This window comes from Rattus norvegicus, chromosome 14 (assembly GCF_021556685.1).
Source record: "Rattus norvegicus strain SHRSP/BbbUtx chromosome 14, alternate assembly SHRSP_T2T, whole genome shotgun sequence".
In the NCBI taxonomy this organism is placed as follows: Eukaryota; Metazoa; Chordata; class Mammalia; order Rodentia; family Muridae; genus Rattus; species Rattus norvegicus.
In genome coordinates this window covers 32,044,994-32,070,868 of record NC_141547.1, presented here as the reverse complement: position 1 = coordinate 32,070,868, position 25,875 = coordinate 32,044,994, and the positions used below count along the sequence as shown (strand labels likewise).

At 41.7% G+C, this 25,875-nt stretch overlaps 1 protein-coding gene across 3 annotated transcripts in view; it reads left to right on the top strand.

The window, feature by feature from the left end:
- Exoc1l (exocyst complex component 1 like) overlaps positions 1-14,631 on the top strand; it is a 35,120-nt gene extending 20,489 nt beyond the window's left edge. For 2 of the 3 annotated variants that reach the window (XM_087584359.1, XM_087584358.1), the window contains 2 exons: positions 4,319-4,449; positions 14,192-14,631. In XM_087584359.1, the coding sequence (XP_087440485.1) occupies positions 4,319-4,449; positions 14,192-14,458 (398 nt within the window). In that variant the 3' untranslated portion in view covers positions 14,459-14,631. The remainder of the gene's footprint in view (positions 1-4,318; positions 4,450-14,191) is intronic. The other variant, NM_001399551.1, reaches the window with a different exon arrangement.
- Positions 14,632-25,875: the final 11,244 nt, after the last annotated feature.

Below are 25,875 nucleotides of genomic sequence, written 5' to 3'. Positions count from 1 at the left end.
ATGGCCTCTGCATCAGCTTCTGCCTCCAGGATCCTGCTCTATTTGAGTTTCTGTCCTGTGATGATTTGTATATGCTCAGCCCAGGAAGTGACACTATTAGGATGGGTGGCCCTGTTGGAGTAGACATTTCACTATGGACATGGGCATAAGACCCTCACCCTAGCTGCCTGGAAGTCAGTCTTTCACTACTGACTCTCAGCTCTGCCTGCACCGTGCCTGCCTGGACACTACCATTCTCCCTCCTTGATGATAATGGACTGAACCTCTAATCCTACTCCAATTAAATGTTGTCTACGAGTTGCTTTGGTCATGGTGTCTGTTCACAGCAGTAAAACCCTAACTAAGACAAGTCCTGACTTCCTTTGGTGATGAACCACAATGTGGGAGTGTAAGCCAATCATCCCTTTCCTCCCCAACTTGCTTTTTGGTTGTGCTGTATTGTCGCAACCATAGAAACCCTAAGACACCAACCATGAAAGTATTTTCATTTCTCCTTCATAACCATAAGTTTGCTACTGTTATGAATTGTAATATAAATATTTTTAGAGGTGGGTGTGTACCAAAGGGGTCGGGACCCGCAGGTTGAGAACCACTAACTTGACAGACACAGCTGCCTCTGACTGGAAGGTATGACATTTCACTGCCTTCACTTCAGCCCACCAGCCCACTGTCTGCCCTCTTGTCTTCGCTTTTCTCCAAAGCCAACATCTAGGTCTATGTGCACGGATCGTCTCTGGGACTAGAGAAATATACAAGTGCAGAAACCCACCCACTTCTGTATGATGTTGGGAAGATTCTAGAGTCTCAGCCTCCATTGGCCCAAGTTAAGACTTATAATTGATGTCTTTTCCAGACATGACCCTCAATTACTTCCTTGAACCCCAAATTTGTCATCCCTGTTCTTCTCTTCTAAATCCCTATGTAGTTTACATCATACCCTTTGGATTCCGTTCTGTTAGCCACTAAAATCTTACCTGGCCCAGGGCTTAGCACTCGGTGTACATGAAATTAGTGCATGGAGCCCTCTGCAAGCCACTTTCTCCAGTCACTGTAGAGGAACAATCAGTCTTCAGGACAGGAGCCAGTGATCTTCCCCAGGTCAGATTCCTCAGGTTAGATTCAGACACATGCCTCTCTGTCTTACCTCCACAGATCCCCATGGTTGTTTTGCAAACTTCGAGCTATCTCCTTTTCCAGTTTCCACGGCATCACGCCATTGGGCCTGCCTCTCCCTTGCTCTAGCCTCTCAGCTGCCGTCTCTTTTCTGCACTGTCTCACTCTTTCCTTTGAAAACGTCCCCACTAATCTATCCTTGAAAGCCATTCCACACACACAAACCTCAGACCATTCCAAAACTATGAAACTTCCATCTCAGCCCCTTCTGAGGAACCTTGTAGATGCTTCGGTGTACATCAAAGTTCCTTATCCCACGAGTGGGCCTGTCTCCCCCACACCCTTTCCATTTGGAGTCAGTATTGTGGTCCGGTTTCCTTTCTGTAGCATCCTAACCCGTGTCACCAAAGGCTCACCTGAAACTTTACCTCCGTTTGTTGATTTCTGTTTACCAACCACACACCATTTACCCTGAGGCTACCAACATCCTCTGGCAAATGAAAGAAAACTGTCCAGCCATGAATTTCTGCTGGGCACGTTCCTGAGTCACGTGTGTGCTTTAATTTTTCCTTATGAGTCAGATTTACTCTCATGTTTTCTTCATAACACCGGTGAGTGATATTTCTTCTTTAGAGATTAATGAGCTCACGTAAACCACACTGCACTATGCCAGGATTTGGCTCTAGAACATCGAACACCAAAGCTCACAGAGTATGAGCTCTCCCAAGGCTCTTCACCTCCTTTTCCCTCTCTAATGAGATCTACACACTGTGTTACCAGAAAACTTCTTTCAGAGGGCACCATTTTATTGATCCCTGGATCACAAAGGGAGGCCAACTGTTGACTAGGGGTCACCATGTGTGATTGCCCAGAGGTCTGACACAACGCCCCAGTGTTGCACATGTCACTTACCTCAGTCTCTCTTCTCTAGGAGACGGAACCCATTTCTCATCAACTCTGTGTTCAGCTGGTCTCCTTTGGATTCCCAGTTTTAGACTCTCCAGCTGACGGATCTTAAACATCACAACTCCAGGGTGATTTTTCTGCCTCCTTTGAAGATCAAAGTCTTTCAAAACATTTTAACAACTTTCCAAACCTAGTTAATCTTATTGTCTACCATATCTTAATAGCAGCCAACCTATATAGTTCAGCTTCTCTCTTTTATCTGGTAAAATGTAGCCTCCACTGTTTCCTCATGCTGACCTTCCCCTGGGGGCGCCTACATGGTGATCCCCCATTTCCAGATCAGACGGTCTGCTCCTGCCACGCATCTATGCCTGTAACTATGTTGTAATTACTTTATATCTTCATAGCTAGAAGCTCATACATCTTAGTGTGTTTTGTGCTACCACAACAAACTACTTGTGCTTTAGTGATTTATAAAGAGCAGAGGTGGGTTTCTTAGAGCTCTGGGAGGATGAAGATTCCAAGACTGAGGAGCTCGCCTCTGGTGAGAGCCTTCTTGTTGCATGGTCTGTAGGGGAAAGCAGCCATGAAACGATGTGAGAGTGAGAACAGGAGAGGAAGCAAAGGCATTGGAGCAAGCACCCTTTCATTAGGAGCACACTCCCACAGAAGCGACCACTGATCCTTTCACGAGCCTCTGATCTTGTGACCCAATCGTAAAGGCCTCGCCTCTTAACATTGTTTCAGTGCTGATGAAATTTCCAGCACAAGAACATGGAGGATCTGTTCAGATCACAGCAGCATGCCAAAGGGAACCTTCCAGAATCAGAAGGAATCTTTCCTCAAAACAAATTCCAGTCTCACTCAAAGACACCATCAGTTTACAGCTCTCTGGGTAACACTAACCTCCTGAAAAGGAAACTTTAAGCATCTTGCCCCCTCTCCACCTCGCTATAATAATCCAGTAGATATGACCTAGGGACAGTCTTGTCTTCTCACTAAAATCCTGAGCATCTTCAGGGCAGAAGCCAGGTTTCTTACGTGTCTCTCTGTAGCATTTATAATCTACTCAGCAAATGCAAATAGAAAGGACTCAGTAGATACTCAGTAGTTACTAGCGCAATAATTTTTTAAAGGTATGTTTACTTTGGGGCAGGAGAGATGGCTCAGTGGTTAAGAGCACCAACTGCTCTACCAGAGGTCCTGAGTTCAAATCCCAGCAACCACATGGTGGCTCACAACCATCTGTAAATCAGATCTGATGCCCTCTTCTGGTGTGTTGGAAGACAGCTATAATAAATAAATCTTTAAAAAAGATATATTTACTTTATTTATATGAGTACACTGTACCTATCTTCAGACACACCAGAAGAGGGCATTGGATCCCATTACAGATGGTTGTGAGCCACCATGCGGTTGCTGGGAATTGAACTAAGGACCTCTGGAAGAGCAGCTGGTACTCTTTTTTTTTTTCTTTTTTTCGGAGCTGGAGACTGAACCCAGGGCCTTGCGCTTGCTAGGCAAGCATTCTACCACTGAGCTAAATCCCCAAGCCCTAGCTGGTGCTCTTAACCACTGAGCCACCTCTCTAGCTCTCATTGATAATTTTAATAGAAGAACTCAATATTCCAATGGGACCAGAGACAAATGATTTTAGGAGCAGGCAATTATTATTCTCATTTTGTTCACATTAAGCAGGGAAAGACTCCTTCCAGGCCTTTCGAAGTAGAGTGTGAGAATGGCCTATGCTGGGGGCACATTCCAAACACTGGACTTGGAGAGGCACATGTGAGAGGGCTGACAGCCTCAAACGTTACCACACAGGTCACTGGATGCTGTGTCTCAGGCCCTTCTGCTCAGTCTCACAGTCTAGACAGAAGTGTCAGCGCTCGGCTTGGTCACTGAACTGCTGCCCAAGCAGAGCTCTTTGCTGTTTGTACCGTTTTTTCTCATATCATCGTCCACTAAAAGTCTAACTTGGGCCAGTGAACATCCTGTCCTCCGCTAGCTGCTTATGCTCAGCCTTTCATTTTCTGCCCCAAGTTAGACGTCCTTCCCCCAAAAAGCTCAGAGTTCAAAGTGTGTTGCTTGGACAGACAATTGTCCCAAAATAAAGTTAAGTCTTGAGCAAATCTGGGGCCACATTCAGTTACACCAGGATTCATATGAGGAGTGTACTTATAAGTTGTGTACAAGGTCATTAAATAAAAGGGAGATAAATAGATACTGAAATTTGACTTGGGGGCTTTATAAAGTAAGAGTTTGCATAAACTAAGTGTTTTTTCTTTCTGTCCTACAGTAACCAAAACTGATGAAGTAAAAATCAGCATGGTAAAGCACTACCGAGTAGGGCTAGATGAAAAGTATGAAGTAACAAAAAGGTGGTCCCTGAATGATCTGCGGATGATTGACGGAAAGGAAGCAGATACGGTAAGTGTTAGCATCTTAGAAAGGCAGGGCAGGATCGATACACTGGAGATCATTACGTTCGATGTCCTACTTTATAGATCCTTGGCATGTACGAAGTGTGAAGATGACATTTTGTTGTTCTTAAGTGGTATGGATTAATTTCTTGGGGTGATCTATATTGGCTTTTATGATTTGCTTTTATGAGTTGGAATCAGAATTTTGTCTATTAAATTTAAAAAGCATCTCTCCTAAGTTGTTCTTGACAGGTTAAACGCCATCTACCAGTCAATCCTGCAACTTTCTCCAGCAGATGACATTTCTGGTGCCCCCTTTCTCAAACCCGGCTTTGGTTTCGTTTGCTTTACTGTTTGTTAAGTTTGAAGGATTCCTTCCTTCTGACAGCAAGTATACAGTCAGCAAGCTCCCTTTGACTTCCAGAAGGATTCCACTGAAAACCTACAGACTTAGCGTTGAACGTTGAACAGGGACAGAGTGGCTGTCCCCTTCTCCTCCCCTGTCACTTGGTCACAAGTGCTTGCATTTGTCTGTTGATCGAAAGCTCATTCCTCACTGCTGACCTCTGTATGTCTACAGAGCTTGCTCCCTTACTGTTAAGTCCTGTCACTCCCAGCTCTTAGCCCAGTCCCAGATTTTCCATTGAATAAATCCTACCCACAATTGCCCATCCACATAACATATTCATAACGGGTGCAAATGCATGGTTGGTGGGCTACCTCATTCCCCTTTGGATAGGAAGCTCCTAAAATTCTGGGACCATGACCTCATTCTTTATCTTGGCCTTCTGCCTAATAAAGGACTCAGTAAATATCTGTGGTGCTGAGGTTGAATGAGTCAAAACTTAAAGTAATTTGTTATGTTTAAGAATAGCATACTCAGGGGTTGGGGATTTAGCTCAGCGGTAGAGCGCTTGCCTAGGAAGCGCAAGGCCCTGGGTTCAGTCCCCAGCTCCGAAAAAAAGAAAAAAAATGCTCAAGAAGAATAGCATACTCTTAGCGCGTCCGCTGTTCTGAGCTATTGAGCGTCTTCATAGCTTGATGTTTTACCGTTGCTATGTTGTAATGCAGACTTAATACAGCCTTAAAGACTTGGTCAAGTCAATGACAAACTGGTAAAGCAGGTAGGGCCAAGCACTCACCTGTGAGGAATAGATGGTTATTGTTGCTACTGCTCTTAAATCTGTCATCAGCCATCACCCTACTAAAGAAGGGAGACAGAAGCCAAGCTAAGTATTGTATAATGTATAATACACAACTGTATTTATATAATGTGTAATTTACCACATCATTAAGCTCCATGGATTAAATTCTATCACTGCTACTCTTTAATAGATGAAGAAGATAAGAGATTAGCTGACTTGCTGTAAGTTACACAACCTTTAAGTAGAAAGTCTAGTCTCATCCTCTTTAGATCAGTTGTTTAACCCACAGGACTTTGTATACTCATTCATTCTTCACTTATGTCTTGAGGATTTATAGACTATCAGGACCTACTAGGCTCTGAGGCTACAGTGAGTATGCAGACAGCCGTAATTTGATGCTGCTGTTAACTGATTGATTGCTCCAGTCAAGATGTCTGAACGTTGTCCTTTTTTAGACTATCATGTCCTGTTACTACCTCTGTGCTCACCTAGAAAGCCCACTTTTAAGTGTATTTGAAAAGATGTTTGACCAAAGAATTGGGATATGTCATTGTTTTGGGTCCTAACTATTCACACATCTTCTGAAAATATATTTTACCTAAATGTTGAGGACTTAGAAACTAAGTGTATTATGGCATGTCTACAAGTTAGATTAATTTACAGCCTATACAAAATGTTAAACCTTCTACTTTACGTGTAAGTATACACATGTGTATATGCACTGACATATGAAACAAACTCTAATGTGATTTCCTGAGTGATAGTGATTTTTTTCATTATACTTTTCTGCATTTACCAGATGTTTGTATAGCATTGACTGTGATGTTTATCTTATCCGTGTCATGTTTACCAATCTATGGTGTAGAAATTAGCCATTCTCGTTCATTTTTAGCCCATTTGTCTTTTGTCTTTTCCTTCTCCCATTCTCAAATACTACCTACGTCATAATTATTCCTGCCCAGCTTGGCCTGCACCAGGGGACATATAAATGAAGCTTGTCAACTTGGATCCCCTGGAATCTGTTAACTGTGTTCTATTTCTTCCCTACTTTTCTTGACCTTTAATTTCATTGCAAAGTTTTGGTTCCCCCCTTTTCACTGTGAAGATCCTGGTCTTTGATAGTGGAGCAGATACAGAAGGAAAGCTCACCATGTCTGCTTCTCACGTCACGTCACAAGGACCGGCAACACTGAATTGCCGGGAGACAGACTACAATACCCAAACAGTCGTTCTCTTAAAGATTTCTCTTCCTGGATGCTTGGGAAGAGCAAATGTGCCCCTCCTTCTCTTGGGATTGGAGTCAGTACTCATTGTGATTTTATCAGCAGCAATGATAAAGTGGTCAAGCTAGTTGTCAACTTTAAAATAGGCAGGACTGACATTAAATTCAGTTTGTAAAGCATAGACAGAAGTAATCTGGGATTTGGAGAGTGACTGGTGTGAACAAGAAATGACTGGCACCCTAGCGCTGAGCTGTCTTCAGCTGACTGGGGTCTTCATTCTTGTTCTGGACTCTGCCAGGCACTACCTGGGTCACCTGAATGTCACCTCTTTGAAAACTATTATCCCAATTATACATAAAGGGTTACAACAAATCCACGAGTTCCTTTCTCAGCTCTAGAATTTTAGCAGAGAAAAAAATGGGAAGGAAGAGGGGAGAAGAGACTGTATTCTCTGCATATGCCTACTCAGCCTCAACTATTAGGCTAAAGGAAAATATTGGTCTTTTCTAAGTATTTCAAAGGCATGAAAGACTTTTTTCACAGGTTGAGATTCAAGTGTTGGGAGGGAGAACTACCTGACGGTGCAGTCAGTGTGATTCCCTTTGGTTGGGATTCTCTGTGACTGTCCAACTGTCAGAAGGACGGCTAGCAAACAGCTGTGAGGTGTGCCTTGCAGAGAGCTGCCTTGAAACCGAGGTCTCTCTATACATCGTGTATCTTTGCTTTGTTAACAGAGTCTTGCTATGTAGCTCAGGCTATCCTGGAACTATTCATGAGTATCGTACTGGCCTCAAAGTCACGGATAGCTTCCCCGCATCAGCTTCCCAGGTGCTAAGATGCACTGCTGTGTTCAATCCAAATATTAACTTTTTAAAAAGCATTGGTGTGTGTGTGTGTGTGTGTGTGTGTGTGTGTGTGTGTGTGTGCAGGAGGCTGCATGTGTACAAGTATGTGTGTAAGCACACTTGTCATGTACGTGAGGCCAGGAGCTATCCTTGGGTTCCAACTCTTTTTGTTTGGTTGGTGTGGTTTGGTTTGCTTTGGTTTTGGTTTTGGGTTTGTGTTTGGTTTTTGGTTTTTGGTTTTTGAAGACAGGGTTTCCCTATGTAGCCTTGGCTGACCTAGAATTCACAATGCACACCAAGCTGGCCTTGGACTCAGAGATTCGCCTGCTTCTGCCTCCCAAGTGCTGGATTACAGGTGTGCGTCACCACTGTCTGGCTGCTCTTCCTGGGACTTACCATTTTTGGCTACACCAGCCAGTATAGTCCCATCAGTCCCCAGCTACTGAGCCTTTGGAAGTCACCTATCTTGGTTTCCCTGCTTCTCTCCCCAGCACTGGGGCTGTAGGTGCATGTTACCATGCCTGGCTTTTTACACGAGTGTTGGGGATTTGAACTCATGTACTCATGCTTGTACAGTCAGCACTTACCCAACAAGACACTTCTCTAGCCTCTAGTGAGTACGACTTCGTTTTGTTGTTTGTTTGTTTGTTGCTTGTTTTTTGCTTGTTCTAAACATTGACTATATAAACTAAGGGAGTGTTTTAGCATCAGGTTACAGAGGCTGAGCAGATCTTAGGAAGGGACCTTCCATTTATTAAGTCGTGTACTAGCAGCTTATGTAACTCACAAAAATGTCACAGTAAACCCTTTCTAAAATGATGGCCTAATGGGAGGGTCAGATCACATAAATAATTCCCTGGGGTTATAACAGGAACTTAAATGATCTGTGTTCTCCAGTGGTTTGGACCCTGTCAATTTCTTTGTTATTTAAGGAAATGCTTAACCCCATTCCTCCACTCACAGATGCACTTCCTATCAGCCCAGCACACATCTGCCAAGAACTTAGTAGTTGCAATAGATAAACACTAGGAACACAGAAACAAAGAATTTAAACTTGTTGCCCTCCAGGCTAATTGGAACAGTAATGTATTTTGTAAATGGAAATGCATTTTGGACACTGCCACAAAGCATTTCTTATTCAAAGAGCGGGATCGCCATTGTTTTAACACATAGCCAAAAAAGATCACTAGAAACGGCATGAATTATGTCAGTTTGGGGCTTTTGTCCACGTCAGGCAAAGGATTTGCTGTCTCTCATTTTCCTGCCAAAGCTTATTCCACACTGTTAACCTCAGTAAACAGTAAAGCTATCGAGTTGGTAAGCAGTACAAATCAAAGGGTGAACCAGCTATCCTGTGTCCCCATTTGCCTGCAAAGTGGCATGAAGGACCCACTTCTTAATCCACACAGGGAGACACATATTAGGTCCTCCAGAAGGCTGCTCGTCTATCCTCACCTGTGCTCTAATATTTACTGGAAAAACTTGACAACTACTTCTACGACGATTTATTTGTACAACTGAAAAAGGCGTGCATGTTCCAAAGCCTTTGGTTCTGTTTACTTTTTCTTTTCCTTTTATTGAAAATAGATGTTTTTTCCCCGTATACTATATCCTGCTTACAGTTTCCCCTCCCTCTACTCCTCCCAGTTCCTCCTCCCCTCCCCTCTCATCCAGACTCACCCCCTTTCTGTCTCTCACTAGAAAACAAACAGGCTTCTGTGGGATAACAATAAAGTAAGACAAAAATGAGATAAGAATAAGATAAGATTAAAAACAAAGCTAACACATCAGAATTGGTCAAAATAAATAAGCAGAAGGAAAAAAGGACAAAGAGAAGGCACAAGAAAAAAGAGACTCACTCATTTCCACACTCATGAACCCCATGAAAATACTAAGAAGAAACACATAGATAATATATTATTATCACATTTATATAATTAATATACAATTATTACATTAATATAGTAACTTTTTTTAAAAAGTAGGAAGAGCCCTGACATGATATGATACAAGGAACCTTCAAAGACACCACTGAGTTTGGCATCTCCTGCTGGGCATTCAGCCCACCCTTAAGAGTGACGTCTTCTCCACTGAGGCTCCCTTGGGGGAAACCAAAGTTTCAATAGCACGATTAGCAGTCAGAGATTCTCCTTTCAACTCTGGTGCTGAGCCATGCATGCCGTTCAGTGTCTGTGACTTCATCATTCTGATCTAGAGTGCCTTGTTTTCTTAGTGTCTTCTATACTTTTGACTCTTAACACTCTTTACATCTCTGTTCCTTGGAGCTACCTGAACCCTGAGGGGAAGGATTTGACAAAGACACCCATTTAGTGCTGAGCAGAGTACTGATCTATGATTATAGCAGGATATCATCAGGAGTCACCTCCTTACTAAGTTTGGGTTTCTTGTTATGCATTTGGTTGGTTTGTTGGTTGGTTGGTTGGGTTGGGTTTTTGTTTGTTTGTTTGTTTTGTGTTGTATTTTTTGTGTGTTGTTTTGTTTTGAACAGTAATATTTAGTTTCACTGTAGGCTATCTAATCTCAGGTTCTTGGTCACATGACCAGTGTTAGGTATGGGTTCTATACTGTGGAGTTGGCCTTAAGTCAAACCAGATACTGGCTGGTGACTCCCACAGACTCTGTGCCGCCATTGCCCTAGCCTCTCTTGCAGGCAGGACACCACTGTAGATCAAAGGGTTTGTGGCTGAGTTGGTGGTTACATTTCTCCTTTGGTAGAATACAGAGTATCTTCCTACAGCAAAGATACTAGGAAATAGGGGGAAAGGCTCTGTGTAGGCACTAGCTCAGCTTCTCCCTAGTCAATGAGTTGTGTAAGTGTTGTTTTCAGCAATGGGTCCTTGCCACCCGCTGTGGGGAGTAATCTATAGTTTTGTCAATAGCTTGAGTTGTTTGCGGATTCCCATGGGACCCCTTTGGCTAACAACTCAATTTGATGTAACTTAATCCAGTACCGGAAGCTTCATTTGGTGACAAGAAATGGCCAGTTGGGGGTACATCTTCCTGTTATTTGATGATTTAATTTATATCACCTTCATATATGTACATGTTTTAGGAAGCCTCTACTGTATGAGGTTTCCATACTACCTCCCCCATGGTCCTCACTTTTAGCTGCCTCGCCCTGTAGGATCTCCTTTGATCCCCTCTTCCCTCCCTCTCTCCATTTGATCCTCCCATTCCCATCTCTGCCCCACCTCATCCATAACTACCCCTATTTCTTTTTCCTTGGGGATCTATCATATCCTCACCACCCCAGTCTCTTACTCTTTATCAAACTTCTGTGGTTCTATGGATTGTACTTTGGTTATCATTGACTTAAAAGCTAACATTCACATATGAGCGAATATATATCATAATTATCTTCAGGATCTGGGTTACCTCGTTCAAGGTGGGTTTTTTTTCTTGTTTCATCCATTTACCTGCAAACTTCATGACTTTTTTTAAATACTCCATTGTGTAAATGAATCACATTTTCTTTATCCTTCTGTTGAAAGACACCTGCATCATCTGCAGTCTCTGGCTGTTATGAGTAGAGTAGTGATGAACGTGGTAGAGCAAGGTCTCTGTGGCAGGACGAAGCATCATTTGGGCGTACACCCGAGAGTGCTACTGCTGGATATTGGGATAGATCCATTCCATCATCCTGAGCATCTGCCAAACTGGTTTCCACACAGCGTGCACATGTTTGCTTTCCCACCAGTAATGAATGAGTGTTCCCCTTGCTCCACATGCTTGCCATCATGTGCTGGCACTTGTGTTAGTGACCTTAGCCACTATGACAGGTGCAAGATGAAATATCAAGGGAGTTTTGATTGCATTTCCCTGATCACTAAGGATATTGGACCTTTCTTCAAGTGTTTGTTGGCCATTTGAATTTTCACTTTTGAGAATTCTCTGATTAGATCTGTACCCGTTTTTAATTGTTTTGGGCTGTTTTTCAATATCTAGTATTTTTAAGTCTTTATATATTTTGGATATTAGCCCTCTGTTGATACATAGTTGGTAAAAATCTTTTCCCATTCTGTAGGCTGCCACTTTATCCAAATGACAGTGTCCTTTGCAGACACATCTCCATTTTATGAGGTCTGACTCATTAATTGTTGATCTTGGTGCCTGTACTAACAATGTTTTGTTCAGAAAGGCATCTCCAGTGCCAGTGAGTTTAAGGCTATTCCCTACTTTCTCTTCTAGCAGGTTCAGTGTATCTGGTTTTAAGGTAGGTCTTTAATTTATTTGTATTTAAATTATTTGTAAGGTGATAAGCATGAAGAGTTCTATATGAATTCTTCTACATGCAGACATCCAGTTTGACCAGCATGGTTTCTTGAAAGTGTTGTCTTTTTTTTTTTTCTGGTATGTATTTCTGGCTTCTTTTATTTTAAAAAAAAAGTGTGTTAATTAATGTCTGGGTCTTTAATTCAAATCCATTGATCAATGTGCCTGTTTTTATGCCAATACCATGCTGTTATTATTACTGTAGCTCTGTAGTACAATTTGAGGTCAAGGATAGTGGTACCTCCAGTCTCTCTCTCTCTCTCTCTCTCTCTCTCTCTCTCTCTCTCTCTCTCTCTGTGTGTGTGTGTGTGTGTGTACGAGTGTACATGTGTTTCCATATAAAGCTGAAGATTGTCTTTTCAAGATCTGTGAAGAATTGTGTTGAAAATTTTGATGGGGATCGCATTGGATCTGTAAATCACGCTTGGTGGGATGGCTATTTTTACAATATTACTCTTACTGATTCTCGAGCACGGAAGATCTCCTCATCTCGTGCTGTGTTCTTTCATTTCTTCCTTTAGTGCCTTAAAAGTTTTCCCTTGCTGGGCTAGAGTTACCTCGACATTTTGTATTATTTAAGAGTTTGTAAAAGGTGTTGCTTCTCTACTCTCACTCTCAGTCAGCTTGCTGTTTTTCTCTAGGGAAGACTGTAATTCTGGGTGCTGAAATCTGGAATTGTCTTTGTCGGGTGTGTGCTTTGTTCTTTGGTTTCTGTTGCCCTCTCTGATGCTCAGGAGAGGTTGGTGGCAGTGTGCTGCCTGGTAGAAAATTCTTCTGGGATCCTAATAGGTGTGGCCATTAAGGTTTCTGATTAAAATATGTTCCTAGGGATTGGAGTTGACACTTAGGAAAGGGATGGATTAGGGATGGTTGATGGGGGTCCACAAGAGGGAGGAAAGCAAGGTGCTCTGTAGGAGACAGGGAGGTCCTTGTGCTCACCACAGTTAAAGCTCCAGGGAAACTAGGAATGTTAAACACTCACAGGTATCTCTTCAAAGGGAGATCTATACCTGTTTTCCTCCCAGACAGCTGGGAGTAGATGTAATTAATATCTGGGCGACTTTTGCACTATCTATGTGACTCAAGACCACACCAGATTCTCCCTTGGACAGGTTGCCTCCTATCTTGCATTTGTTTCCTCAGTCAATCCCTAGGGCTTATCTTTATGAAAAATGTCACTTGTACTTTACAAAACGTTCCAATGTAGTCATGTCTTAAGCTTTGCTGAACATGTGGGATTGAGTTAACTATAACCTGGAAACATTTTACCAAATTTTGCTGTGCTTAAATATGTCTAAAATAAACTAGTGGAGGTCAGACTCTCAATATTTGAACCAACACTGGCTACTGAGTCGTGTTCTACTGAACTGTCTTCTTGCCTTTGGGATAGTCATCAGCAGTGCTCCTCTGGGATCTATAGAGAGGCAGAAAGTGAGGAGAGGCCAGGACAGCTAGTTAGCTACAGAGCTGAGGATGAGACTGGGGGATTGGACAGAGGAGAAGAGGAGGAGTGAGGATCTGAAACTTCCCTAACTGCTTTGCTGGCCTATTTGCCTTTCTGGTAGGCTTGACTGGTGGGTTCCCATGGTGTGCCTCATCACGGGATGAGTGGAGAAGGAAGTTGAAAGAGAACATCTGCTTGATCCTCTGGAGATAGGGGTTGGGGAGCCACACAGATGGTCTTCTACAGAGATGGGGTTAGACTGGAGGGTTGGATTTGGAGAAGAGGAGGAAGTGGTGAAGATCTGCAGTCAGGCTACCTGCTTTTCTTGCCCAAGTGGCCTGCAGATTCCCAGGGAATGCCCACTGTAGTTGGGAGCTGGGATAAAGTAATGACTGGGCATATAGGGGTTGTGGGTGGAGTGGAAGATCTGTGTGATACATTGGAGATGGGAGGAGCCTAGAGCAGGTGGTCTGCTCCAGAGCTGGGGATAAGACTGGGGTCTGGATTCAGAAGACTGGAGGGAAAGATGAAGAGTTCCGGTTAGACTTCCTGCCTCTCTGGTTGGAGTAGTCTGTGGGTCCAGGAGTTCATCTGGAGCTGGGGGTTAGAGTAAGAGCAATGATTGCACTGTTGATTTTAAGAAGTAAGTCCATTTGTTGCCCCCAGCTTTGGAAATCCGGTTTGTAGACTTTAGAAATAAGTCTGATGGTGATACAGTTGACAGGCACACCGGCAGAATACGGGGATCCAGGTAATGTCCTTGACTAAAAAGTAAATCAGGTCCCTCTTTCTTTTCTAGGACAATCCATTTTTTGATCTACACTTCAAGAAAGTATACAGCTTGGAGGCCTACAGCTGTGCCTCCAAGTACTCCTTTGCTCGCACAGTGAGCAGGCTGAACCACGTGTACCTTAAGAAGGACTTACACATCGTGAACTTCGATTCTACCTACATTAACGATGACTCCATTTGGTCCTCCAACAACAAAGACTGCCTGGTCCTCATGAGAATATGCTTTTATGCTTTCAATCTTGTGTGCTTGTCCTTGTGTCCCCTGCCACTTTGAAGATGTAACCCAAAGTCCTTCATCAGTGTCTGAAGAAAATGCCTCCCCGACTGAATACTGATAGTCAAATGTTTGTTTTGCCTCTTCACTGAAGGGTATTACTTACACTGAAATAAGACAAGGCTTTGAGAATTGAAATAAAATGTGTTTTAGTGCAGTCCTTCAACAGTTGAGACTCTTGGTCCACTGTGTTCTTTAGTAACTTTGGAAGGTGGTGTTTGGTTTGAGCTAAATTAGAGTCAAGAAAAACCTTAAAAGATATCCTAGGTTCATAAATAAGAAAATGTCATCTTTTCAAGATATCAGTTCTGTTCAAAAATGTTTTTCAGATCCAAGATAATTCCTCTAGAAACTTTAATAGTCTGTGTTGTAAAAATGGAAAAGTCCTATTTTCAAAATTCATTCAGAACTGCAAGCAGATCAAAATATGAAAAGAAGCAAACAAAAAACTTAAAAGTAAGTATGAAGTTGGAAGACTAGAACTTCCTGCTTTTGAAACTCACTCCAAAACTATTAGAGATAAAACAGCATGGTATTAGCAGAAGTACAGTCCCAGAGCACAAAGCTATCGAGTTCGTCCAAGGGAGAAGGAATAATCTCTTCAACTGATAAGGCTGTGGTAACTGGACACCCACACAAAAGAACTGAGCTGGATAAGTACCTCACACCAGGTCAAAAATATAATGAACCAATAACCTACAATAGTAACTAAAGCCATAAATTATTAGAATGAAATATAAGGATAAACCTTAAGGACTTTGGGATTGACAATGGATTCTTACAGTCCTAAAAATCTATAAACAAAAAAGAAGGGAAAATTAACTAAACCAAATTTCATAAAAAGAAAAGATATCTTTGCACCAAAGAGTGTTACCAAGAAATTGAAAACAACAAAAGCAAACAGACCTTCAAATCATCTGTCTGAAAAACTTAATACCCTCCCACACAGAGAGAACTCAGTGGCATAAAACAACCCCTTTAAAAAGTGGGCAAAGGATGTTGACAGCTATTTCTACAAATACACACATAACCAAAGAGCATGAGGAAGATGGTTAGCACCACTAGTTCACTGGGGAATGTCAATCAAACCCCAAGTGTCAAGTCAGTTCTGCTTTTGCATTTGCTGGGATGACTAAATCTTTAAGAAACCAATGTGGGAGGTAGGAGTTAATGAGGGTGTGGAGTGGCTGGAGAGCTGGAGCCTCTTCCATTGCTGTTGGGATGCAGATACTACTGCCCTGTAAGAAGTGGGTTTGACCGTACACTGGAGCAAGCTACTCCCAGTGTATGAGAACCAGCCCCAGGGAGTCATGGGAACAAAGAAACAATGCAGACATACCCAGGGTTGCAGAATACAACCTACTGGGGACCTACAAAGAGGAAAGATATCTTTGCAATGAAGATATTACTGTAGGTCTTGGTGGCCAGGGAACCATTCTGCTCCCTGCCATTTGGGTGAGGACAAAGTGAATTCGATTAAGCTGGAGTGTACCCTATTAAGTCACACTCAGTACTAAAGTGTCCCTTAAAGTACTTGTACTGATGGCCTCATCATTCTGGGTTCAGTCATAAAACACATCTTATTACTCTATGACTTGTTTATTTATACTTTCTGGGAAGCAAAGAGAGAACTGAACAGCGCTATTCAAGGACAGTTGTGAACAATTCAGGATGGCTCCTTCCATAGAGGCATTTCCTTTAGAGGCATTACCAAATGACTAAATGGTTAGCTCCTAGGTGCAGGCCCAAGCACATTCAAAACAGTGATTTGAATGGGCAGTTGTATTCCAATACAATATTGTAAGTTTCTTACCAACATGACATTATAAGTTGGCTTATAATTGTGTTTGCACCATTCTTTGTAATACGAAAAGAAGAAAATGCTGTGTGTCCATCAAAAGATGAATGAATTAACGAAATATGACAAATAATGGAGTATTGTTCAGCATTTCAAGGAATAAAAGTTTTGATGGACGCTGCTGTGAGATGATGTCACAGGTGAGGCAGGTACAAGATAGAAGGAGGCCTGACATTGGACAAGAAGGAAGGCTGGGCAGAAGAAAAGTTTGAAGGAAAAGGAGGAAACTGGAAAGGAAAGGAGGAAGAGACAGGAGGGACAGAGAGAGGAGCCGAGGGACAACAATGGAGGCTGACGTTAAGATTCTGCTCTGTGTATTTACAGGTTGTTATTAATGTTCTTAAGGGATGGATGTATACAGGTTTTTGTATGTTTAGGTGGGCAATTATATCTTATCAATTGGGCCAAAGGTTATTGTGCTGTGTGTTCTTTCATGTGTAGATTTAAGTGTAATGGAGTGTGGGGCGGCTGGTCTGGGCCACCATGGAGTTTGGGATGTGTGTTTCTGGCATGGAAACCTGCCTTGGGAGCTAGATAGGTAGGTATTTTTTTTATATATATATTTTTACAACATGCTGCAATGTGGCTAAGCTTTGAAAACATCGTGCTAAGTTAGATCACCCACAGAGGAAAGGGCAGCTGCCGCATGATTTGACGTTACAAAGTATTTGGAGTAGATGCATTCAGAGACGGACTGGAGGGAAAGCTAACAGACGTGAGGGGAAAGAATGGAGATGCTTCTTGTTTGTTATCCAGCTTCTGTGATGAAAAAAAAAAGTTTTAAAAATGGTTGAACAACTCAGCAAATGTGACTTCTCCCACCACCTTCTCCCGCCACCTTCTTGTACATTGGTTAAAGTGGCCAGTATAATGTTATAAATTGAGCGTGACTAAAATAAGTGGTGAACGAACAGTCTATACTGCACACTTTACATGGGTAGGTTATCGGTAAATGCGCTGGACAATAATAAAGATATAAAAGGAAAAGGGATAGCTTTGAGTCTGCTAGATGGAAAATATGTGAACTCTGTACAAATTAAGAGTGGGGAAATTTTTCCTGGATATTACTCAAAATCTGGAAACATGGTAAGTAATATTAACTATATAAAATAAAAAGCAATGTTACACACACGCACACATACACACACACACACACTGCAAATCCAAAACAAATTGCAACTTGTATAAAACATGTATCTATGTACTCCTAAAGTTGAAGAGTTTTTTTTTTTTAAAGACCAGAAACAAATTGGAAAATGTATGAGCAGACAGCTCACAGGAAATGAATTATAAATGGTACTGGGAAGCTTAAAAAGGTGCTCAAAGATGCTCAACCTTATCCAGGAGAGAAACTGACATTATATCTGTGGGGTGAGCTCACTTCTTGTCTTATAGGAAAAAGCCCAAAATATTGATAGTGTTTCACTGAGGTGGCAAATTAGTCCTTGTGTTTATTACTGCATAGAAAAGTTCACATTGGTTTTCATAGTGTGTGTGTGTGTGTGTGTGTGTGTGTGTGTGTGTGTGTGTGTGTAGTGTGGTGATCTTGAGCCCAAAAATGTATCGGAGCAACTACAAAATGACATGTATGCACATATGTCTTTAGAAAAATGTTTACATGAGCTCAAGTATACAACATTGGAAGATGAATAGAATAAACTATTACATATAAAATAAAACTGTGTGCAGGTGAAAATAGGGAAGGCTTCAGAACACACTGATTGGGGGTGGGGATGGGATAGATAATTAAAAGCAGAGAATCTTTTTTATTATTTAAAATTATTGGGGTTGGGGATTTAGCTCAGTGGTAGAGCGCTTGTCTAGAAAGCATAAGGCCCTGGATTCGGTCCCCAGCTCCAAAAAAAAAAGAAAAAAATTAAAATTATTGTTTATTTTAAAAATCTAAGTTTATTATTAAGACTTAAAATGTGGTTGTGAATCATTTGAAAAATAGTTACCATTTCAATTGCTTAAGTATTTTTATAATTTGTATGCTAATTCTTATTTATTTATTTATTTTACTTATTCACTTTACATCCCACTCACTGTCTCCCTCCTGGTCAACCTCTCCCACAATCCTTCCCCCTCCTCCATCCCCTTCTCCTCTAAGCTGGTAGGAACCCCTTGGGTACACCCCAGCCCAGAAGTAAGGAACTTACATGATTACTTAGGAATACATATGTGGGTTCTTCAGTTTGGCTCTAAGTTTTAAGGAGAAGTCAAGAATTAGAGAAGCCATTAATTATTAAGCCTGGCTCTTGGTTAGTTTTCTCGAATATGTAGTACGCATGGTGGATACGTGCATGGACTAAGTACACATGGTGGATATGTGCATGCACTAGTTACTGCACATAGCATGCTGGTTCCTGGGCTGTGTGCTGCAGGTTGTAAGGCAGAGTTCTGTTTCTGTGTATTATCTGGCCATTGTCAGGATACTAAGAAATATCCTAGTTAGGATGGTAGTTACAGCTATGTATATGGTTTTGGTCAAACCTAAAACCATACTCAGATTGTGGTGGTTGAATGAGAATCCCCTTTACGTGGAACTTTTGGAAAGATTAGGAGGTGTGGCCTTGTTAGAGGAGGTATGTCACTAGGGGCTACCTTTTTAGGTTTCAATCTCTCTCTCTCTCTCTCTCTCTCTCTCTCTCTCTCTCTCTCTCTCTCTCTCTCTCTTTCTGCCACTATCTTACAGATCAGGTGTAAACTCTTAGCTGCTGTTGTGGACAATCATGCCTGTTGTGGACAAACTCTTTGATATTAAACCCCAAATTAAATGCTTCCTTTTAAATTGCCTTGGTCATGGTGTCTCTTCAGAGCAGAGAACAGGAACTAAGACACACAATAACATTCCCTGGCTCTGTTCACTGATACTCTGAAGCAAACTGGTCAGTGGATACTGTTGAACATGCATCTTACCATGTGGGGTGGAGTGTGGGTCCCACTGCATACTGCCCTCTTGGAGAAGCTCATGACCACCTAGCTGGTGAGGATGTTTAGTCGCACCCGCTTTGCTTAATGATCAACAGATCTGGGAAATGCATGAAATTCACTCACATTAGTGAATTTATAATAATGTCTACAATTAAAATGCAGCAGCCTGGGGCTTCCTCTCCTTTGACTGTCTGTCTTTTATTCTCTCTCTTACCGTTGGTTCTTAATGACACTAATATTTGCCATATGATTTATCTACCATACCCCCTAACAAAGCCAAAGTGTTTACAATGTTAAATCCTATTCATATTTGTACATCTGGCTTGGGGCACTTCCTCTCCATCCTGTGCTCATCATTGTCACCCATGCCACGTTCCTCTCATCCAGCTGCTCCCAGGCACTCTCTCTCTTTATGAGAGACAGGGAAGTCACGTGATCCTCAACTTGGTTTTCTTTTCTGGCTCTGTCACACCTACCTCACCAATTATTTGAGTTTTTTTTTCTTCCTGAAGATGTTCCCTTTCTCAGCCCTCTCATCAAAGGGAAGCACAACATATCCAGTCACGTTTCCTCTGTTCATCCATGTCTATCACAATGATGACAAATAGATTTTTTAGTATTATAAGATCCAAGGACTTACATGTGGCCAAAGACAAAAAGGAGAAGCCTATTTTTCAAGGACCTTTCAAATTCCTGTTCATGTCAGATCTACTAGCAACCCATCAGTAAAAACAAGCAAGTCAAGCCCAAAGTCATCCACCTACCGGGGGATGGAACCAAGACTGTGAGCAGACACCGTTGGGCAAAATCTGGGCCAATAGATTATCAATTGACACAATTACTTCCCAGATATTATAGAGCTGCATAAATAAATAGTTACTTACAACAATATTTATAAAATTCTCTATCCCAAAAATCCTATTGAAAGGAAATACCATACATGCAAACAGAGAGCAGGGAGCAGGAGAGGGAAGGAGACTGAAATGTGGCTGTGACTTGGAGTAAAGAAAATAGGGGAAGTTGTTTTTTTGGATACAGAGCTTCAGTTTGGATACAGTGTTTCAGTTTGGATACAGTGTTTCAGTTTGGATACAGTGTTTCAGTTTGGATACAGAGCTTCAGTTTGGATACAGTGTTTCAGTTTGGATATAGTGTTTCAGTTTGGATACAGTGCTTCAGTTTGGATACAGTGTTTCAGTTTGGATACAGTGTTTCAGTTTGGATACAGTGTTTCAGTTTGGATACAGTGTTTCAGTTTGGATACAGAGTTTCAGTTTGGATACAGTGTTTCAGTTTGGATACAGTGTTTCAGTTTGGATACAGAGCTTCAGTTTGGATACAGTGTTTCAGTTTGGATACAGAGCTTCAGTTTGGATACAGTGTTTCAGTTTGGATACAGAGCTTCAGTTTGGATACAGTGTTTCAGTTTGGATATAGTGTTTCAGTTTGGATACAGTGCTTCAGTTTGGATACAGAGTTTCACTTTTGTGACATAAGGACCCTTCTGAAGTGGATAGTGATAACATCACACAATATTATACATGATATCATTGCAGTTTTTCTCTTGAGACAGGGTCTCACTCTATATCTCAGCCTGGCCTTGAACTCACAGAGATCTGCCTGCCTCAGCCTCCTGAGGGCTGGGATTGTGGTATGTGCCTCGGTGCACAATGAATGTACTCAAAAACCATGCTGAATTCTATGAAAACAGGGGACTAAATTGAGGTCAGGTGTAGTTATGCATACCTTAATCATAGAACTTTGAGGCAGAGGCAGGTGGATCTCTGTGAGTTCAAGGCCAGCCTCATCTACACATGTAGCCAGGCCAACCATGGCTTCCAGGTGAGACCCCATTTCCAAAAATAAATAAATAAATAAATAAATAAAATAATTAAGCGAATAAAATTGTTAGATTTTGTTATATAAATTCTAACACAAAAAATGAAAAAAGAAAACACAGAAAATAAACAATGTATTGTGTTTTCATTTTTTCTACCCATAACCAAATGATCAGTTAATAGAAAAACTGTAAGTTCTCCTAAAAATTAACATTGATGAGACTATTAAGGCAGTAAAACCACATAACACATAACTCTCTGCCAGAATGGATACCGATAAACAAATGGAGCCTATAATTTAAATTTCCAGATGAGGAAAATGAGGATCAGAAAGGCCAAGTAACTTAACTGGTGGCTGCTGACAGTAAAGACTGAAAGCATATCAGAACCCACAACTGTGTGATGTCGTGGACCACGGAGTTTCTACCCGGTTTTGGTCTTTTTTGTTTGTTTGTTTGTTTGTTTGTTTGTTTTTCCCTCCTATAATACACTTTTTAAAAAATGTTTTATATTTTTAAGTAAAATTTGCAGAAAAGTAAATTCATAACGATCAGAAATGGCTTATTTCCACCACACTCTTGGATCCTTTCTAGATGATTAACTTTTTATTGATGTTTTGTTCTGATCATGAGATTTTGGGCAGCTCTCATTTACCTGTTCTAGCTAGGAGGGTTGGTGTATAGGCCGGGCTCTGATTTTTGCCTAAGTATGTGCTGATCCATCTGACTGTTTAATTCTCCACGTTGGCTCACTACTGACTTTCAATATTTTTCCTGAAAGACTTGAGTCTGTGCAAAATAGGTTTCAAGCTTTTACAGAATTACTAGATTCACATCAACCCTAAGGCAACTATACTCCTTAGGATGCATCTCGCCTCTCTCCTCTCTCCTCTCTCTTTGTGTAGTTTAAATGCCACATTCTATTGTTTCTATTGTTTAAATGTGGGTTACTGAGTTTATAGGAGACTACATTCTCCAGCTGAATAATATACAAAACAAATCATAATTTAATTCCTCTTGGAATTAGGGGGGAATTTAAGCTCAACATAGTTAGCATACTTAACATGAAATCTGATTTTCAGTAAAAATTAATATGTTGGCTTGCTTACATTTCTAGGGAGTGGATCTGGGCTGGCCAGTGGCATCATTACCAAGTTCCCCATGTGCAGATTAGATCAAATGCTGAACCATGTGTTCGATCCAAGTGTGACCAAAGACAGAAAGTCTAGAGGGACATGCCACAGAGAAATCCAGGAAGGATGCGGAAAGGCTGGAGAGTGGTTAGATTCAGCGAGCATCTTGGTGATAGAACAAGATTTCAAGAGTCACCAGATGTAGAGTGTGAGAGATAAGTCCAGGATCGGTTTGGGCAGCTGAAAACATGGAGAAACCATTACTTCAAAGAGACACTGAGGAACCAGCAGTGTCTATTTCCTTGAGTGTCACTAAGCCCTTCAAGCTTCTTCTCTTAGTCTAGGTATCTGCTGCAGTGGTCAGTCACAAGCATCAGTTAGCGTCTCTCAAGAGTGATATGACAACAATGTGCCTCTCTCACTTCCTGCTGTGTCATATTGCAGACAATGCCCTGGCTTGGAACATCTGCATGGTTCAGCTCTGCAGTCACATGAACACTGAAGTATGTGGTGAAATAGTGACTGGTGGCAGGGGAAGCGACAGATAAACACTTCTCTTTTTTCAGTTGTGTGGAATTGTAAGATGATCTCTGAGGTTCTCAGAGAGTTCCACAAAAAAAAAAAAAACAAAAACAAAAAAACCAAAAAAACCCATAGCTAACTGTGATAGTTAGAGGGCCTCTGGGACAGTGGAACCACACTGCAAACTAGGCTGAACTCCTGCCCAAGTGTTTAACCATAAAAGAAACAGAAGCTTAAGGGTTAAAGATGCTCCAAGCTAAATTAGCCGGGGAAACACCCACCATCTACATCAAAGCCTAGAGAAGTAATGGGTCTTTTGGATTCTAGAATGGAGACGTGGTATAGACTCTGAAGGGACTCTGGCCTGCTGGAGTGTGGTAAACATGCCTCTGGCAGGCCTTGCTCTTCTCCCTCATTCTGTCTGCCTTGCCAAACTGGTAGATTACATTCCTGCAGTGAGCCACCGAGGGCCATTCCCTTATTTGGCCATTTCCTCCTCCTCAGGCTGACTACCAAGATGCAGCTATCAAAGTATTGAAGTCCAGCAATCGAAGCCCCTCTTAGCTCACCTAATTAACACGCCCAGTTAAAATTAAACACCTCGTCCTAGCACAGGTTTCCCCCTTTACCTTTAGAAGCCGCTATCTTCCTATACTCTCTGCCTCCTTTCCATTCTGAGGCAGTCCTTTGCCCGCTCTGGGGCAAATACTCCTCCTCAGTGTCCTTTGTCCATCCCTTTCCCCTCCTTCTCTTGTCTTTGTCTCGTATTCCCTGTCCCTTGTCCCTCTGGGACAAGTAAATCTCCTTTGTGCTGAGAACTTGGTCTTTGGGGGTGGGGGTGGGGGTCCTGAGCCAATACTTTTCCCTTCAGATTTCACACTCTTAAACGCTCAGTTTCCTTGACTTCAGTGATTTTTTTTTCCTTTTGACAATGAAGAGCAGACTCCACCTGTCTCAAAAAGTTGCAAAGAAAGTTGCAACAAAGTATAACTTTGCTTCAAAGTATAACTCTCTTTCCAGTTTCTAGCACATTTCTTCCTGGTTACCTCAATTCCACAGCCAAGCTAGGCAAGCACAGCCTTTGTGAGAAATTGCAACCCCTGCTCCAGAGAAAGCCACAGCAGAGGCTTCTCCCTTCTGACCACTGGGGCATTTGGGGATGGATAGTTCTTTGTTGTGAAGGGGCTCTCTTTAATGTTATGGATTGTTTAACACCAACTCTGGCTTGTATCCACTAGATGTCAGCAGATCTCTTTTAGTAATGACAACCAAAATATCTCAAAGCATTGTCAAATATCCCCCCCAAGGACTGAAAAAAATCATCTGAGGTTGAGAATCACCAAACTATGTTAACTCAAAAGATACTGCAAAAATGGGCTAATTGGTGCCAATAGGAACACACAGAATGTACATAGAAACAAACAATGAAAGCGTTAAATCAGAAGAATAAATACAGGTGTAAGGCTGGACAGAGAAAGCAGATGACGTCAGTGGATTTGCCGTTCAATGTTTTGGCAAGGACAGGTGGAGTAAATTCTAACACACAGCCTTTGTGCTTCCTGGTGATGATGACCTATGACAGTTGTGATTAGGAAGTGAGAACCGTGCTGAGAGTTAGAACAATGGCGAAGCAGGAGTGTGAGAATGAATTTACTCTGTGAAGAATGAAGAAGAGTGACTAGACTGTTTCCCAGAAGGAAGAATGTTGGAATGAACTTAATGCAAAATTATAATATTCACCACTTGTCTATGTGAAGGGATCTCATACAAGTTGCCCTACTACCCGACCTTTTGCCCCAACAGATCTGAAGACTTGGGGTCTGTGATGGATAGAAGCGCTGTGTGAAATCTCCACAAAACCACAGTAAGAGTTGCTACACAGGTCCTCACTGTTCTGCAAGAGATGCTTTCTGAAGCAGGGAACAATTCCCTATAGGAAAATGAAGGTCATCTCTCATGAGGCGGATATATTAATAGTTCCACCAACTCCCCGGTGCACAGTTTTAGAAACAACCTGTTGAAGTATGAAAATGGCATACTTGGGGTTGGGGATTTAGCTCAGTGGTAGAGCGCTTGCCTAGGAAGCGCAAGGCCCTGGGTTCGGTCCCCAGCTCCGAAAAAAAAGAACAAAAAAAAAAAAAAAAAGAAAAAAGAAAATGGCATACCGTCAAGTCAAGCAGGTTCAGAAAACACACATAATTTCGAGACCAGATAGTTCCCTAGCCATATAAGAGTTCTTTATGCCTACTAAATACAGAACTAAGGATTTGATTCTGCGCCATAGATGGGTTGACACATCACGTTAACTGATTAGTGACATTGAATTACTACTGTCTGTTACTCTCACTCAGGGATAGCTCTTAGAAATATTTGGTATACCCAGGGAATCTTTCCTTTCAGCAGAGGTCATATAGACATAATTTATTATTCATTTTTATGTAAAGGAAGGAGTGACCTGAAGCATTCTCTCATTAATTCAGCCAATGTCCACAATCACCAAAACTATAGCTTCCCCGATCACTATTACTTCAACCTACAAATCCTTTTTACAGCACCGTCAGGCTGAAGACAGAACTACAAAATCCCTGGACACCACTGTCTTAGTCAGTGTTCCACTGCTGGACACCTTGACCACAGCAACTCTTAAAAAGGAAGTCATTTAACTGGAACTTGCTTACAGATTCAGAGGTTTAGTCCATCGTCATCATGCCCGGTCATCTGAAGTGACTTGTGTAGGGATTTAAATCCAATAGACGGCATTAGCAGATAGAAGGGTGCAAAAGACTGGACTGGAGGGGGCACAGTCTTTGTGCTGTTAGCTCTTCAAATTCTTTCATTACATTTGCTGTTTCCAGCAACCTGTTCTGAAGAGGTTTTATTGAGCTCTGAACAAATGCAACACTTGTCCCCTTGTCCCTCATTCCTGTGTCAACACATCCTTGATGTGAGTGTAAGCTGAGACTCGCAGCTGTGCAATTTCAAACGTGGAGCAGTTAAAGATGGGGGTGTTATTAACTTTTGGTCAAAAGAAGGGACTGATATGCAAATATTCCTTTGTTCTTGCCTGTAGCAGACAGTTCAGAGATTCATAATGTTCTTTTTTTTTTCTTTTTTTTCTTTTTTCTTTTTTTCT